This window comes from Anabrus simplex, chromosome 9 (assembly GCF_040414725.1).
Source record: "Anabrus simplex isolate iqAnaSimp1 chromosome 9, ASM4041472v1, whole genome shotgun sequence".
NCBI classification, from domain to species: Eukaryota; Metazoa; Arthropoda; class Insecta; order Orthoptera; family Tettigoniidae; genus Anabrus; species Anabrus simplex.
The window spans coordinates 94,073,480-94,092,514 of record NC_090273.1 but is presented as its reverse complement, the minus strand read 5'-3'; the positions used below and the strand labels follow the sequence as shown (position 1 = coordinate 94,092,514).

Here is a 19,035-nt window from a genome sequence, read left to right as displayed (position 1 = left end):
AGAATGCAATAATATGTAATATTCAATAAGCCCTCACTTCATATGAACACAGCAGAGAGGTATTTGGAATTGAAGCCAGGCTTTTGGCATACTATCTAGTGATTAGATATTGTATACCATCAACTCTGCTACCCTGCCACCCAACAATCTGATTCGATTTTTTTTTCAACCAATGGGACTCAAACCGGCTAACCATGGTGCCAGACCATACAGACTTGACGCCTTAACAATTATTGCTACAATGTGGGTTTAGCCAATTTTAGAGAAATATGGGTGCAAAAATTAATTAATTAATTTAACATGCTGATGAAGTTGTATATCCAGGAGAGTTATGTGTGAATTTGAAATAGTGATCATCAATAGTGCTTCACAAACTTTTATTGACAGTCAAGTATTATGCTTTTTTTTTTCTTTTCCTTTTTTAAATTTAGACCAAAGCATATACAGACATGTATAAGCAGAAGGCTTGCAGGAGTCTTACAATGATGAGAATTGAGAAATCAAGATATCCATACGATGTTGACATTAGCATTTGTTTTGTGTGATGATGTCAGCAACGTTTTTGAAGAGCTTCAAAAAGAAGGCTCACTGGGCGAGTTGGCCATGCGGTTACGGGCGTGCAGTTGTGAGCTTGCATCCGGGAGATAGTGGGTTCGAATCCCACTGTCGGCAACCCTGAAGATGGTGGTTTCCCATTTTCACACCAGGCAAATGCAGGAGCTGTACCTTAATTAAGGCCATGGTTGCTTCCTTCCAACTCCTAGGCATTTCCTATCCAATCGTCGGTGCGACGTAAAGCCACTAGCAAAAAAAAAGCACCTGACAAAGTGTTGCCCATTTCTGACCGCTTCAACTTAAATAACGTTAGTGCACATTGGGCAAGAGGGAGGAGATGTGCCAAACCTCCACGTTTCCCTGTTCCTCTACGGCAGTGGCCCACAAACTGGGAGGGGGATCCCTTAGAGTGTCGTACAAAGTAATCTAAGTACCTTACGTACCCTAAATGATAACACATATTCAATTTACATTTAGTATGCCCAATTTGGACACATTCAGATTTGCTGTTTCCTCACGGCATTTCCTTTTAGAAAGAGTAATGTCAATTATTGCCTAACATATATGTAAAGGCACAAAACTATGTTCAGCTGATGATGACCAGATGAGGTCGAAACCGGTACTGTAAGATACATTTTTTACAATAAACAGTATTGATAAGGTGGAAATCCTTTCTTCTCTGTATATGTGTTATCTGTCAGTATGGACATGAAACTCATAAATCACAATAATCTAGGTGGTCGCGTCTTGAGAATGAAAGTTCATATGACGATACAAACTTCATTTCATTTTTGAACAATTACGGCCACCCCCATATTCTTAGTACAGTAAGTCAGACAAAAAGCTCTTCCACCCCTATTCAAAACTAACATAATTTCATGGAAACATACTACCTTCCTGAGAATTTCACAAGGGCTGACTAGAAAGGTTGGCAATTAGATCTTGCCATGAGTTCGGAAATTAAGTGCTGTCACATATCTTTGACCACAGGATTTACCCCAGTGGCTTTTCAGATCCGAACCTACCATCAATGGCACCAACTTCCACCCACTGTAGCTTAATGACAATAAGGCACTTGACAAGGTTACAACCACTACCTCGCTACGCTAATAGAATAGTGTTTCCTTTCTCACCCTGAAACTCGTCAGTCAGATCAAAGACGATGAATGAACAGTACACTCGACTGTACACATGGATTTCTGTGTTTTCTATTTTAGTGGTAACTGTATCGTCACAATCATGGACAAGTGGCTGATTCACACGGGTAAAAAACGATTCCACGAAAATGTTTTGTCGAGTGCCTGTTCTCCCATGAACATATCTAACAAAGAACTAGAAGCGAATTTAGTCATACGTTCACTTTCCACATTTACTTCAACTGTCGCCTGGGAGGGAGGGAGGGGGGCAGGACGGAAGAGAAGGTAAAGGGGTGCAGAACATTAAAAAGTTTATAGAGGACAATCGTGTTCGGTCGTGCCCATGGTGATACGGTGTGTGAAGTTGCTGGATTTGTTGGTGTTCCGCAGCAGAGTGTTCAATGTGTCTACAAGCAGTGATGTACTACACATGGCCACGAAACACGTCAGAATTGTGGTCAGAAAATGATCCTGACTGAGAGGGACCGGAGATGCGTTTCACAGTTTGTGAATCAAAATCACTTCCAAACCCAACAGGAATTGCTAGTCAGTGAATGAAGGTTCATCCCAATATGTGAGCGAAAGAACACTGCGGCGGGAACTGCATGCAATGAACATTTGGAGTCGGTCACATCGCAAGAGGCCATTGCTTCCACAGGCACATAAACCTGCGCATTTTCAATGGGCCAGAAATCATCAAACGTGGACAGTAGCTGACTGGTGGAACGTAATGTGGTCTGGCAAATCACGATTTTGCCCGTATTCCAATGACGCACATCATCGAGTGCACCGAAGGCCAAATGAAGCGTTTCATCCTGGATGTGTGCAAGGTCAGGTTCAAGCTGGAGATGAGTCTGTGATGATCTGGGGGTGTTTTTCATATCATGGATTGGGCCCGCTCACTAAAGTGACCAGTAACATGAACCAGCATGTTTATTTAAACAATGGATGATCAGGGGTTGCCTCTCAGTCAACATCAGCATGATGAGTATGCTACTGATACGCTGATTTTTTCAAGATGACAACAGCAATGGTCATCAGGCTGGATGCATATATGGTTTTATGAACACTCCCCCACCCTATTACATCTTGACTGGCCTGCAAAATCACCAGACTTGAACCCCACTGAAAATCTGTGGGACATGTCAGAAGCGGGTAAAATGCCGCCATCAGCATCCCCACAATTAGGTGGAATTGCACGATCAAATCCTCAGTGAGTGGCTTAACCTGGATGCAATGTACATACACATCCTTGTGGACTCACTTCGTAACCGAATCCAGGCGGTTATCAAGGCCAGAAGTGGAGTTACATGGTATTAAATGATGCTTGTAATGATTTCTCCAGGAGTGACTAACTTTTGGTCTGGTGAGCTTACAACGCCACATTGCAAGAGGATCATAATACAAACAATCTCAGTAAAGGGTGGGACAGCTTCTCATGGAAAAATACCATCCAAATTTTTATGTTGTACTGATGGAAATAGAGAAAGAACAGGCAGGTACCAAGTGCTTGGTCGAAGAACTGAAGCTAGGAAGGAAAACACGTATTGCTCCTATGAAAAAATGGTTGTCATTACAAGCAAGAATAAAATGACAAGTGTTGGAATATTAGGAACAAAAAGATAACGACACTAGATTAGATTACATACGTTGCATAGGCCATTATATTATTAGTTTTAATTTCTTTATTAGGCTTGATTTGTATCTGAAATAAAACATCAATTAAATAAGTACATTTTAAATTCTTTAAAATAATCAGGTTTATTAGTTGTTTGGAATTCAGGAAAAAAAGAGTTTTGGGATTTTGGATTTGGAGAAACGTCCATTCGGGGGATTGCTTTTAGGTTTATGACCTGTAACCATGATAGAGACTCACAGCAGAAATGGAAATAAAAATGAAAGAAGCCAGCATAAATTAAAAAAATGTGCCCTATGGCATGTGGCTATAAGATAGCTGGTTGGTCAAATCGGCAGACTGCTGCAAAATTAGGAATTTGTGTGTCAGCTCTGCTTTGAAGTGAAGACAAGTGAGAGGCACTCACAAAGATCAAATATGTAGTAGACGTCCTAAAAGAACATCTGCTAGTGAAGATAAACACATTGTGATCTTAACAAGCATAACAGAAGGTTTACAGCTGTGGACATCTGCAATGAAATCAACAGAATTAGAGAACTAGATTCAGTGTCAACTGTGAAATATTGTTTCCGTGATGTTGGGTTGTGTGGTTATGTGGAAGTTCACATCATGTTCATGTTGTGCTATTTTAAGATTCAAGATTGACAAGACGCTAATACGCCGCTTCAAAGGATTCACAGACTTTTTATTCATTAATTTTAATGTGTCCTTACCGTATTTCCAATGATTTTATGCGTGACTGAAGATGTCCCATAAGAGGATGAAACATGTATCACCAATATAGTTTAATGTAGTCGTATTAATAAAGACTATTACAGTATTGTAAAGGTGGAATTATAAATTTAAATTTTCACAAGTTGATGTGTATCTGCCAAAAACCCTCTATTAACATGCAGGCTTCAGTCTCAGAAACTTCAGTGGGTCAAACAAGACAAGGGTTGGACCCTGTCTAGTGGAAATGTGTGCTGTGGACTGATGAGTCAAAATTTGAGTAGTTTGGATCAAAGTATTGTCAGTGTGTCCACCGTCATCCAGGAGAAAGAAGGTAGAGGGCTTCCTAACACCAACTTTGATGCATGAGGGTGGTAGCATTATGGTCCGGGGTTGGTTTGCTAACAATAAAGTAAGAGACAGTGAGGAAGATGCAGTACCATTGGATCTATTGAGCAAGCAGTTGAACTCAACTTACTGGAAGACGGTTTGTTCAGCAGCAGGAAAATGATTTGAAACACATGTGAAAGTTGTGCAAGAAGTATGTAGGAAACAAAGAATCGTCAGGAGTTCTGGCCCCCTGTCACCCAATTTACCACCCACTATGCTGTTGTGGGTTGAACTCAACTGTAAGGCAAATCAATCTCCTGTCAACAGTTATGAAGATTTTCAGCAATGCTTTATGCAAGCATGGGGAATAACCACAGTTAACCAGAAGAATGCCACGCATTTGTCGATCAATAATCAGAGAAAAGTGGGGAGAGGCAGATGAGCATAATGTAGAGTTTGAACAGCATAGCACTAAAAGACATTTTTTCCCCCCTTATTTGAAGCATAATTTAGTTTATAGTGTGTCAGCTTGTGCATAATGGATGCCATGTTTGTATTTTGATAAAAATATGCACGTGTTTATTAACGTCAGTTAAGTCCTTTGGTGATGATGGGATAGAAAAGGACTAGGACTGGGAAAGAATTGGCCATGGACTTAATTAAGGTTCAGCACCAGCATTTGCCTAGTTTTGAAATGGAAAGGTATGGAAAACAATCTTCAGGGCTGACAACAGGGGGGTTCTTTTTTTTTTTGCTAGGGGCTTTACGTCGCACCGACACAGATAGGTCTTATGGCGACGATAGGATAGGAAAGGCCTAGGAGTTGGAAAGAAGCGGCCGTGGCCTTAATTAAGGTACAGCCCCAGCATTTGCCTGGAGTGAAAATGGGAAACCACGGAAAACCATTTTCAGGGCTGCCGATAGTGGGATTCGAACCTACTATCTCCCGGATGCAAGCTCACAGCCGCGCGCCTCTACGCGCACGGCCAACTCGCCCGGTCAGGGGGGTTCAAATCTAGCTCCTTTCAAATGCAAGATCATAGTTAAAACCAACCAAACTCCATGGTGCCACAGCCTTGGCCTACTAAGTGACTGCTGCTGAGTCAAAAGGCCATAAGATACAAGGTAGACACAATGTCAGAGTGACAAATCCTCTCGGCCCTTATTCTTGGCTTTCTAGACTAGGGTTGCTATCTCACTGTCACATAGCTCCTCATAATAGTTCTCAAGTAGGCTGTGTGGACCTCGAACCAGCCCTCAGTTACAAGAAAAGTCCCTGACCTGGCTGGGAATCAAACCCGGAGTCTCTGGGTAAGAGGCAGGCTACTCCTAAACGTACAGTCGACTGCAAGATCCCAGCTACCACATGAGCAAAACTGCATAGCCATCTCTTCATAGGAAAACTCAAAGAAGATTGCTCGCTACTGAGCTTCTCCAGTCACTCATTTCTTTTTTCAATTTGTTTTATGTGGCACCGACACAGACATGTCCTGGATACCAATGTGATAAGATAGGGCTAGGATTAGGAAGGAAGCAGCCGTGGCCTTAATTAAGGTACAGCTCCAGCATTTACCTGATTTGAAAATGGGAAACCATGGACAACCATGTTTAGGGCTGCCAATAGTGGGGTTCGAACCCACTAACTTCCGAGTGCAAGCTGACGGCTACGTGACCCAAACTGTTGAGCCACACCTTCGGTAAATTTGTTTCACAATCTCATGTGTACAGTGATGCAAAATTTGACAAGGAATTTGTGAAGACAGCCAGAGGGTAATTTATTAATTAACTTATACCCCCTTGTCAATTCATAATATGGACTAGAGTGAATTTGAGCATGAAATGCAGTCTAAATGGATCCTATCTTTTGTTGGTGAAAGACAAATGCAAACTGTAGCACAATCTATTATTGCATTAACTTATTATTTTTTTAAGCTATTTATTTGGGGTGTCGACCTAAGATCTTTTGCCCGTATTGCATTAACTTACCCATATAATATAGTGCCTTTGATCAGCATGGATGGTTACCTGTTGCCAAAATTATTTATTGTGTTGCAGAAGCCTGCAGGAAGCTTCAGCCCAGTAGTTTTGATAAAGATGTTTAAAGCTGATAATATTATTGTCACAGCTTCAAAATCAGAGACAATGGGAAAGGTAGAGTTAAGGTAGTGGTTTAGAGAAACCTTCTTCCTGTATTCAGGTGACAGCTGTGCTCTGATTCTTGATTCCTCGACCAAATATACTGATACAGCTTGTGTTTAGGACATTCCACCAAAAAAAAAAACAACAACATACAGTTATTTAAAATTCCTGCCCGTACCACTGGCAAAATCCAACCTCGTGGCAAGTTGTTCTTCTGACAATGCAAATCTTTATACCGCAGATTGTTGGAGGTTATGACGTCTTGTCAAGACTAATAATGAGCTTCACCATGAAGACACTATTCCGGTTCTTAAATTAGTCTTTCATTCATTTTCGGTTCTCATCTCTAAAAATTCTGGGGCATGATAAAATATTCCTGGTTTGCTGGGAAATAGGTAACAGAACGACCTGCTGAGTTTGTAGTTACCGTTAAATAATGCCTGGAAATGGAGAATGAAATATGTGGGGAACGGTGTGGTAAAGAAGTGCTTATTCATTGTACATAGTGTCGAAGAGACTTGGTTTTCAAACATTCCAATATTGCTGATCATTTTTGCTTTACTTTCATCCCTCAAAAACAGTAGTCTAAATATACCCAGCAAAAGACTCTGCTTCGTTGGCTCAGCTGATCACAGTGTACCCACTCAATGCACGGCTCTTACCTCAGGGATGTCCAAGCACGCTACATTGCTTCTGAGACATCAAGGATTCCAATTTTGATTTTGGAATGTTGCAGTCAAAAAGGGAATCTCATTTCTTGCAGGTGGTCTTACACCATGTGGAATGAATCAACCATCAAAATGAAAGGTGGGTTCTGACATAATACATTTTGATACTGCCCTTGTGAGCTGTAGACTCCTCACTGAAGCTGCCGTTAGCCCAGTTCAGAAATTCTGATTTAAAATTCTGCTCAAAGTATCTGCTTAGCTTAACAAAATTTGAGGTTAGGCCTAAATGTTTTTTCAAATATTTTTCATACAGCAGTCATTTAACAGTTTTTTTGTCCTCGTAAATGTGCTCAATTTCGTTGAACATTCAGCATTCCTACGTGGAACTAATAAAATGGCACGCCTTAGAAAACGTCAAATTTAAAGAACACCATCTGCTTATTCCATCTGTCCTACCAATGCCCACCTGATATCAGTTCCCTCCAACTATTGATATGAGGAAAAGTGTTAAATTTTTGAACACTATAAGAATACTACATATCTAAATACAGCCTGGAGATTGTCTGGCCATATCTAAAGAAGAAACATTTAGCGCTATTAGAAAAAGTTAAAGCGACTTCCTTGACGGAGGTCTTGTGTGTTTCAAAGTACACTCTTTCACGACTGATTTACGAATTGACACGGGAACTATTCTACATAGAGGAACTTTATCTCCAAATGCCTCTACGGCCCACTCCAGGATACGAACAACTATTGCAAGAACTACGATTAAAAAAGAATATCCGGTATGGAGACACTTTTATGCCACTGATGCAATGGTTTATAAAGACTGGATGCACAAAGGGTACGACTTAAAACATAGGCCTCGCCTATAGTTACTAGGTTTGCCGTCCATGTTTTCCATTATAAACTGTGTGAAATAAAACGGTTCCATGAACAAGGGCTGGACAATGTATGTGATTGTTGTGGAAATTTTTGTGAACGATACCATACAATGTACTGCAAAATCCGGTGTGAATCCTGGAATAAATTCTGTTCTGATGAGTGTTAGACTGTGTAATTTAATACTGTATTATTCTGTGATATGTTGGAATTGTAATAACGTGTGTAATTCTTTATTCATAATGGCCATTCGGCTGCAATAAATGTTTCATTAAAAATTGGGATTTTACCACTTAAATCAAAGGAGTTGGCATGTTTTTATATGGGATAAAGGAAAGTCATCTCCGTACAGGCCATGAAGGTCCTTGGAGGGGTGGAAAGTAAAGTCTTCAACTATCCATAACCTCGGCACTTGATGGGGTACAGTAGTCAGCCTGGCCGTCTTTCCCTTCAAGAATTAACCTGGTACTCATTTTTGTTGTAGGCTGAGTGAACCTCAGGGCCATGTGCACCTCTGGAAGTGGAAATCTCATTTCTGAAATTTTTCGACTTCCTGCTTCGGCCAGGCAGCCTCTTTTTATGTGGGATGTTTGACATTTATTTCAGTTCACAACTGGATGTATAGTGAAATAATTCGGTTTGTTCTTCAATGGCTTAATATAAAAAGAGGTTGATGTTCTGCCTTGCAACGTGCTGTTATAATGTTGCCACTAAATCCCTTTCTCACCACAAGAGATCTACATTTTATTCGTTAAGATTTCTTTAATTATTCTTAGTTTTCTTCCAAGTTACAAATATGATCTTGATTTCCTCTGAAAACAGTATGATTTCAAAATGAAATCTTAACCATTCCTGCAACAGGGGGTAGTAAAACCGGTCACTGCTTACCACTGCTTACAGATTAAATGGCACTGAGGAAAATGGTAGCAAACAGAAAAAAAAAAAAATGTACAAAATACAGTGCATTTGGTGAAAATCAAAAAGAATCACTTTCACAGAGCAAATTAAAAATATAGTGTGAAGTCCAATAATAATTCTTAAAACCAATTCCTGCAAAAACACTATAATGTCAAATACATTAAAAATAAAAAAGTAAGTTGTCAATACAATATTAACTTCTCTATTTTTTATATATTTTTTGGCAGGGAATGGTAAGAAAATAATAATAATAATGACAAACAGATTAAAACTATTGCAGATTACTCACTCACCTTATGGTTAGGCAAGCACACACTGTTTTGGAAACAGAGAGCTTTGTAACTTGTTTCATACTGGGAAATTACATGCTGCATATATATATTTTTAAATGTGACGAAATGATGATAAATTTAACAAAACCAAACCACTTCCACCTAGGCCCTTTTACAAAAACCAGTTTGTTACTGAACAATTGGGTCATTTTGAGAAGAGAAGCAAACAACGAATATAAATATAAAAATATAGTATAATTAGTATTTTATTTGCGTACTCCAAACAATTTGATTACACATAAACAAAAGATAAGGGCTGACGATTCTAACTCTACTGAAATGACTCACCCTTTCGTTGGTCACAAAAGAAGGATCACATTATTGATACATATTTCCTTGAAAATGAATAAAACACAGACCAGATTTTACGATTGTAAATAACACGGTCAACTAACCTGTGTTGTTGTTGTTGTTACTGGTGAACACCACAAAATAAACTAGGTGCAGACAAGGGTTCACTGAATCTCTTTTGTTGTTGTTTCCATTTTTGTTTGTTTTCTATTTTTCTTATTCCCTCAGGCTTTCAAGGCAAAGAAAAGTAAATCTTGAAGCTGTTGTGCAGAACGTGAGTTATAATCTCGATGGATTCTTAGAAGTTCGTTGCGCATCTGGGATCTGACCCATTCTCTTTGCATCTGATCTGATTTCAACCTTGGTAAATTATCCGCTTATCCGCATTTGATCCACCCTCCTCTTTGATTTGATCGAAAGGAAGTGGATTGTGAGGCAGGTTGGGCGATCATTTACAGAAATTAATCCATTTGCGCACGGAAAAGATAATAACCTGGGGAGGAAACCACATTTATATTATATATAGAGTCGAGAAAACTGTTTACTGTCAGATGACAGATTATCTTTTGCGGGTTATGATTGTTATGTGTTCGTAACGTTGATAAGCATTGTGTCAGGACACTCCTTTAACTATCTGTCAGAAAAATCTAGAGTAAGAAACTATGTATTTCCGAGAGGATAATGATCTTCCATATATACGTTTGAATCACAATATTTACTGTTAAGTGATTAAAACATAACCTCGAAAACCGATTTGTGTTCCACCGTGATTTGCGATGTGCTTTATCTTGACGATTTGTCTTGTTTAGCTATTTGCTCGTATCATTGTTTCACAGATTAATCTTAAGTTAATGCTTATATTTTAATTTTAAAAAATGGTATTGTATGTTTAGTCTTCATAGCTGTGTTTGGCATCGCTCACTAGTACGTGCACCTCTCTAATCTTTCTGTCCGGGGCCTTCATCAGCTCATATTTTCTTCTGATCCCTATGGTATTAGATTTACGAGGTCTGGGCGACATTCTTTTTCTGTTTTATGACGATTCCCTCATTCTTCAGTGGGCTGGTACTCCCCCAAGTTCTTCCACTTGGTGATGGTGTCGATTATTGTTTTCGGGAGAAGTAAGACATCATCCCATTCTTAATTGTAGGACAAAGAAAAAAAAATCTAACCATTTGAAGAATGAAGAAAGAAAGCCGAACAGCATGAAAAGTATGATAATGATTGCATTTCTATGCATGATGAATCTAATACCAAAGAGAATGAGTGTCTAATACCTTCCAAGTCTGAAGAGAATAGGATTTGGACAAGGTATAATGGATAGGAGAGATGAAAGTGAGGTGCCTATAGCACAAGTATGTGAAAGCACTGGCATTGCCATCTAGAGGGCCTTGTGGTCATTATTCTGCTTCCTTCTACAACTGATGTTAAGAGATGATGAAAATCCCATAATTTTGTCCCTTAAAATAAGTTGCCACTGCTACCACCGAAGTTATTTGGTCTTAATATATTCATTTGTAGGGTCTAATGAGTAATATTTTTCAGGTTTTTGTGTGCCACAGTACTGATGTTCATCATTCTTACTTTGTTTATAGATTAGCCTTTAACAATTCTGTTCAAAACGGCTGTCAGTTACAATGGTATCTTGGTCTCCTGAACCTCCAGCAGATCCAGGCGTGGAGAACTTAACCACTCAGAATACATTGTATATGCCTGCAGTAGCAGATTCTGAAGATGAAGATGATTATGATGACGACGATGGTGCCGTACAAATGGCTGTTGCAGTTGATGAGGGCTATGAGCCCATTTCAGATGCTGTAGATACGAGCAGCGACTTCTCGTCAGTTCCGGGATCAGACATTGGCAGTGATGATGTATGTTGACAGAAAAAGTAGTGTTTATTGTTCCGCTATACAGTTATATGCCTGTTGTCTGGTAAGCTTAAACTGTTGATATAGACTTAAAAGATGAGTTGGCTAAGATGTTCACTTCAAATAACTTGTCAACTGTTAAAGTTATTGAAAATCTCTTCTAATAATAATAATAATAATAATAATAATAATAATAATAAAGAAATGGCACAATGTGCATTATATTTGTTTAGCGTAGTCATACAAAGATTTTTATCTTTTTTTTTGCAAATCTGCAAATGGTATCTGCCACAACTCTCACCACACAGTTCATAAACACTAATCACTTTTCACTTTCAGTTATATTGGCAAGAGGATCATAATTTGTATACTTTTATAAGGTGTCAATATTTGTTGAGATGATGGTGTCAGCTTATTTATTCAAGTGCTTGAACATGGTTTTCTGCACATAGCATTAGAGATACGGGTATTGTGAAAGCTGAGGTGTGATTATTTTAAAAATTTTCGAGAAAATGGAATGTGTATTGTTTTAATATGATTTTACAATTTTGAACTGTGAATAAATTTGAGTGTATTGACTAGGTGGAACAATTATACTAGTTTCTTCAACTTATACAACCAGGCTTCGGATAATTATGCACTTATGTAAAACACAACAAAATATGCATGCAGATATGCACTAAAGTGTCAAAATATGCACTAAAGAGTTTAATGTATTCAAAATAAACATATATCTGATATAAATTAGCGGTTTATATTATAAGAAACTAGCTGATGTACCTGTGCTTCGCTACGGAATTCTGCATTGTATACAGAATTCTAGATTAGGTAGTGTACACGTTGTGAGCAAGATTGTATTAAATTGCATAGCTCTTAACGTTACCCTAGAAACGCGATGGGGAAGTCACCAAACGTCTTTTCTCATGTGAAGACTGGGTTAGGGAATGTTCATTGTAATGGTAGGCCAGCTTGCCTACCATCAGTCACAATCAGGTTGGGGAGTTTTTTTTATAATGGCAGACGCTCTCCACCTGCCTTTTTACAGCCTCAGAAAGGCTGCCTTAGTAGTTTTCCCAACTGAAATGAACATAGGTCATTACAATGATGTCAGTAAGAATGGCGCGATTAAAAGCAATCTTTTCATATGAAACACTCAATCAAATGAAAAAAAAACACATTTTCATACTTTTAACGAACAGTACTACGCTGCCGATCTAACAGTTCAAAATTCTAGAGCTGGAATGACCTAGCCGCAGACAGCCGTGATCCGTGAAGACTATTCGTCTTTTTTTCGGTGGGGGGGGGTTCGAATAGTGGAGAGTCCCAGGGCAAAAACTTTGCCCATTTACTAATCTGTTACCTAGGAGTACCTGATGAGTCGGAAAACCTCAGTTCATACACTGGTGGTGGAAAAAACTATCTGACATGGGAGCAATTTTTTTCTCCAAGACAGAAGAGAAACCCCTCTTCACTGCTAATTTGGAATAAAATGAATGTAGAATTTTATGAAAGTGAAGAAGAAGCTTTTCTTAAGAAACTGACCTTTTCAGGGTTGCATTTTGAGTTATTTAGTGAATTGTTGTGCTATAATTTGGAATCAGCCTAAATTGTAATTTTTTTTGCTATTGACTTTACGTCGCACCGACACAGATAGGTCTTATGGCGATGATGGGACAGGAAAGGGCTAGGAGTGGGAAGGAAGCGGCCGTGGCCTGGTGTGAAAATGGGAAACTGCGGAAAATCATCTTCAGGACTGCCGACAGTGTGGTTTGAACCCACTATCTCCCAAATACTGGATACTGGCCACACTTAAATGACTACAATTATCGAGCTCGGTAGTAACAGACCTTAGAATATTTTGTGATGCTGCAAGGGTTGACACTTCTGAATTACTAGTTGGCGGTTAATTCAAAATCACGTAATTTTGAGGTCCAATTTTTCAGTCCCAACAACTTCGAATTAACAAGGTTTTACTGTACCATGCCATGTATTTAACCATATCTTCATGTGCCGTCCTTGACAATGTCCAGCAAAGGAACTTTTCAGCATTCAGCATGATATTTTAACAACAAGCACTACGGGAACATTTTAACGTGATGCAATGCATCTAAGAATTTTAGAACCTGGTTTAATTTTGTCGTATTTTACACGTTGTACACATAGTTCGTGGCCGGCCCCGCGGTATAGGGGTAGTGTGCCTGCCTCTTACCCGGAGGCTCCAGGTTCGATTTCTAGCCAGGTCAGGGATTTTTGGACCTGAGGGCTGTTTCAAGGTCCACTCAGCCTACAAGATTAGAATTGAGGAGCTATCTGAAGTGAGATGGCGGCCACGGTCTAGAAAGCCAAGAATAACGGCCGAGAGGATTCGTCGTGCTGACCACACAACACCTCGTAATCTACAGGCCTTCGGGCTGAGCAGCGGTCGCTTGGTAGGCCAAGGCCCTTCACGGGCTGTAGTGCCATTGGGGGGGGCACATAGTTCAGTCCAGATATTTTTAACATTTTTAATGTCATTTGTGTGTATTTGTACATTTGTTTTAGTTATTGGATGTGTTTGTACAGTATTGCATTGAGGCTGATGATGGCCAGCCAAGGCCGAAACTAGTTCCTAGTCTAGAAAAGTAATTTAAAGATGCATAATATAGTACTGAAAAGGTGGACCATTACAGCAGTAGTTTAATTATTATTACAATCTTCTTAGTTGCAATAAATGAAGGATATCCCAGTGTTATTAATGTAAGTCTATCCGTCTGTAAGGGCGTTAATAGGGGGATATCCTTCGAGGTAGCAGTGGTGCACTCAGCACAGCTGTTATTGTCAACTACAGCTTTGAATTCAAAGAAGCCTCATCTCATCATACTCTTGAGAAATGATTTCATTTGTGGTAGTTTCGTAGGTTTTGATGCACTGAATCCTACACTTGTCGACTGTGAATTCTGTACAGATGTGTCCTAAAAAATGGTTTGTTAGATGAAAATAAATTGTTGTCAATTTGAGATTCATTCTTGAAAGCCATAGTTATGATAATTTGATTTTCTCAAAGGGAAATTTGGCACCGTTTTTTGTACAAATTTGAATTTATATATCTGCAGTTGCTTAGGCAATAAGTTTGAGGGTAGAACTTGCAGAACCACACCCCAGCCATGAAAGCTGGAAGCTCCCTCACCTTTCCTCTGCATGGCGTTCTTTTGTTGCTCGGGACTTAGTTTGTACTAACTGAGGGTTTATCAATGCTAATATTTTCTTTTACACTGCATGGAGTTATATTTTGTTTGCTTAGTATTGTTTATCATGCCGCAGTTTGGAATGACATTTATGTGTGTTGAATTCTGGGAATGATGCCATATTGTATGCTGTACAGTTCAGCTGGTGGCAGTGGCTGTTTATACAAGTGGTATGGAATGTGTCATATGGTTTATGATAATTGGTTATAAAAGTAAGGTATACCCTATTTCTAGAGGCAGGCTGGTAGGTCCCTGACCTTGCTAACAAGTACTTATAACTCTCCTACAAATTGTATGAAGTAAGATTTATGTGATTCACCTTTGTACATAATGTGATTTATGTTAGGATATAGTATTTCTTCAAGGTTTAACATTTGAGTGAATACTTCACAAGTTCAAAAATTCTTCTTCTTCTTGTGGTTAAATAAATGAAGAACAAATTATTTTGAAAAACCACAAGTTAACATTTTGATCAAAGTGAGTTGAGGAAAATTTACTGTTTAGCTCTTAAATTCAAGATAAACTCTAAACCAAAGAGAACTTCCAAATGCACATGTATGTAGGTGATATCATGTAAAATTGGTCCCATAATGCTAAATAACAACAGACCTAAATAAGACCCATCATTGCTGCCAGTGTGAATAATTACGCACGAGAATCACTAAACATTACATTGCATTGCAAGTAGCAATAATGGGGATTCACTTACCTGAATATGGTACATTATTCATGAAACCCAACTCCAACAAGGTTATTAAACATATTATTCATTCATGCCATTATTCTATTTTTCTGATATCCTCCTCATAGTCTTACATGTGCATGTTCTATCTAGTGCAAGTGACTATGAAGTCTGGAACCAATATTAAAATAACCATCAGTTTTCAAAACAGACTCTCAACCTATTAGGTCGTGTTACGTACATTTAGTACGTGTTGAAGAGATGTTAAGTACAGAACAAAAATGGCCAACCAGACACCAGTGGGATCCGAACCCACAACCTCCCGATTTCGCGTCGGTTGCTCTACCAATTGAGCTATGGTGGCCTAGGCCATCTTTGTTCTGTTGGAAAGGATCTAAGCTACAGGTCTGGCACTACTGCCATCACACTGTAGAGTGCGCTTAAGTTGCCCGTTGAGGGCCAAGTCAATGAATATTGAATTTTTCACTACCGCATTGTAATCGAAACAGACTCTCAACCTATTAGGTCGTGTTACGTACATTTAGTACGTGTAAGAGATGTTAAGTACAGGTTGTGGGTTCGGATCGCACTGGTGTCTGGTTGGCCATTTTTGTTCTGTACCGGTACTTAACATCTCTTCAACACGTACTAAATGTACGTAACACGACCTAACAGGTTGAGAGTCTGTTTCGATTGCAATGCGGTCGTGAAAAATTCAATATTCATTAACCATCAGTTTATTTGCTCTAATGTCAGTGAAAACAACCCTTACAAAATATGCTGAAAATATCATCAAAATTATATACAGTACATAGTGCTGGGGGCATTTAAGTATGTTCTGAATTCTGTCCTATATATTATCTGGACCCAGGGGTGCACAGACTACGTTGATTTACTCACGAAGGTGACACTCACAAATCTCTTATTTTCTCTGACTGTATGTGTGTCGTGAGAATTCCTCAGAGGGCAAAGAGCAGCAAGTTTAAGTGGAGGGATGTTAAAGCCTAATCTATGTGTCTTCTCATATCTATCATCTATGAGGAGATATATCATTCAACCAACTATGTTTCTGGTCAACTGTTCTGCATGTTGAGGCATTTGGGACAGGTAGTGATTTTAGCCAGGAGCTGTGTCATTAAACTAACGTAAGCCAAATAACACCATCTCTTCACCATTAACATAAAAGAAAGTTTGCTTTATCTGAGAATATCACTTCCTGCAAGGAAAATCATAAAATCACAGGGGTGGCTTTTATCGACTTATCTGTTGCATATGATACAGTTAATCATCGTATACTGTTGCGCAAATTATACAACATGACATAAGATTACAAGATGACTGAAGTAATTTGCAATCTTCTCCAAAATCGTAGGTTCTTCGTTGAATTTCAGGATCAGAATAGTCGATGGAGGAAACAAAAAAAATGGTTTGCCACAAGGCAGTGTTCTCGCCCCTATGCTCTTTAATATCTATACGAATGACCAACGTCTTCCAGTTGGCACCAGAAGCTTCATATATGCGGATGATCGAGCTATTGCTACTCAAGCAAACTGCTTTGAGGTTGTAGAAGAAAAGTTATCAGAGGCTCTTCCTGAACTATCCTACTACTACAGAGGAAACCAATTGAAGCCTAATCCATCTAAAACTCAGGTATGTGCCTTCCATTTAATGAACAGACAGGTGTCAAGGAAATTGCAGGTAGTATGGGAAGATACTCAACTAGATCACTGCCCAACACCTAAGTATCTAGGTGTAACATTGGATCGTGCTCTCACCTACAAACAACACTGCATGAACATCAAGCAGAAAGTGTCGGCTAGAAACAACTTCCTTCGCAAGTTGTCTGGAACCAATTGGGGTACACATCCAAAGACGTTGAGAACTACAGTCCTGGCTCTGTGTTACTCCGCTGCAGAGTGTGCTTGCCCTGTTTGGTGCAGATCAAGTCATCCTAAACAAGTTGCCATTTCTCTAAATGAAACATGTCGACTCATTACTGGCTGCTTGAGACCAACTCCATGAGATAGAATCTACTATTTGGCTGGAATCGCCCCACCAGATATAAGAAGAGAAGTTGCATCCATGAATGAGAGAACTAAAGCACTTGCCTCATGTGCACACCCATTGTATGGATATGAACCTGCACACCGAAGACTGAGGTCTAGGAGCAGTTTCCTGAATACAACCGAAGATTTAAACGAATCTGCTCAATACACAAGGTTGAGATTATGGAGAACTAGAAATCCTCAACTTGCTGGTTGGATGCTACCAACTGAACATCTTCCTCCAGGACACGAGGAACATTGGTCTACGTGGAAATCGTTGAACAGGCTTCGCACTGGGGTTGGTAGATCAAGAATCAATATGGTAAAGTGGGGCTTTCCTGTCACATCCAGACAATGTGAATGTGGTGAAGACCAAACCACAGCCCGTTTCATGAACTGTAGTAAATGTCCTTTAAGTTGCTTAATAGAGGACTTGATGGCTGTGACACCTAATGCCCGTGATTTGGCAAAATTCTGCACAGACACTATTTGATATGTATGTCATTAAGTACCATTATGCTATGTAAAATGTATGCTTCTGATACGAATAAATAAACTTCCTGCAAGGATGATCCATTGAAATTCCAGGTACATTTCCAAATGACAGTCAGGTTTATCTCTATTAGATTGTGGTAAATTGCAATTTGCACAGGTGAAACATTTCTGTTTTTCAGATTTTGCTTATGTGGTTTTTCAAATTCCATGCTATTGCTGTGCAGAGAGTTCTTAGGCTTCATAATAACATTTGCAACCACAACATTTTTTGTCACCTCACTGATAGGTAGCCATCCACCTGGCATGAGTATTAGTATACCTTTATCCTAAAATTTCTGAAGCAGTATTCCCTCTGTGTTATTGATGACTTTCTTCTTGATTCTCGCTTGGAATTTGATTGCCATTCCCCTTTCCAACCATCCATGTTGGTCACATTTAATTATCTCCATTTCTGATCTTTACTGTGCACCACCATATAAGCTTTGTAAGCGCCACTTACAGTTTGACAGATGCTTCTTTCTTTGGATCTTTTCCATTTCTCGAATCAAGGAATCCTGTTGAGGTCCCATATAGCATATACTGGAACATTCTGTAATTTGTGTCTTACCAGTGACTTATATGCTGTCTCCTTTATATCATTACTGCAACCTCTAAATACTCCCATAATCATGTGAAGAGATCATTTGACGAGTAAGCAGTCCAGGAAATGCTTCAACAGTTACATAGTACAAGTATGAAGGATGAGTTCTTCACCTAATCAATACTTTATTTTACATAGTGTCAATATTATTTACATAAAAAGACAGTACCGGTTTCGACCTGTAAATAGGTCATCTTCAGTCGCTAGAGAGCCTACTTAATAGTGACTGTACAGAATAAATACTACTAAAATTAAACAAGGATGCCATTAAATAAACATGAATGCCACTATTCTAAAATTACTCAATATTAAGATATATACATATGGTACAGTATTTGGGGTTAAGAGGCTATTTTCAAAAATTACATATACCGTACGTGCACGGTGATGTAAAATGTGTTAGTGAGTGCCACAATTCTACAAAATACTTAACATTAATATATATACATATGGTACAATAATAACAATGATATAGACTGA

General features: G+C 39.0%; 2 protein-coding genes across 8 annotated transcripts in view; one reads left to right on the top strand and one right to left on the bottom strand.

Moving 5' to 3' along the window:
- The window catches only part of LOC136880881 (HMG box-containing protein 1), a 70,060-nt gene extending 60,278 nt beyond the window's left edge, over positions 1–9,782 (bottom strand). Inside the window, exon 1 of the mRNA XM_067153415.2 lies at positions 9,703–9,782. The gene's annotated coding sequence lies outside the window, so the exon portion shown is untranslated. The remainder of the gene's footprint in view (positions 1–9,702) is intronic.
- Positions 9,783–9,917: 135 nt separating this feature from the next.
- LOC136881304 (uncharacterized) overlaps positions 9,918–19,035 on the top strand; it is a 48,094-nt gene continuing 38,976 nt past the window's right edge. Inside the window, exons 1-2 of one of the 7 annotated variants that reach the window (XM_067154111.2) lie at positions 9,918–9,962; positions 11,194–11,472. In XM_067154111.2, the coding sequence (XP_067010212.2) occupies positions 11,236–11,472 (237 nt within the window). In that variant the 5' untranslated portion in view covers positions 9,918–9,962; positions 11,194–11,235. Of the gene's footprint in view, positions 10,910–11,193; positions 11,473–19,035 lie in introns of all 7 variants that reach the window. The other 6 variants (XM_067154107.2, XM_067154108.2, XM_067154110.2 and 3 more) reach the window with 6 other exon arrangements.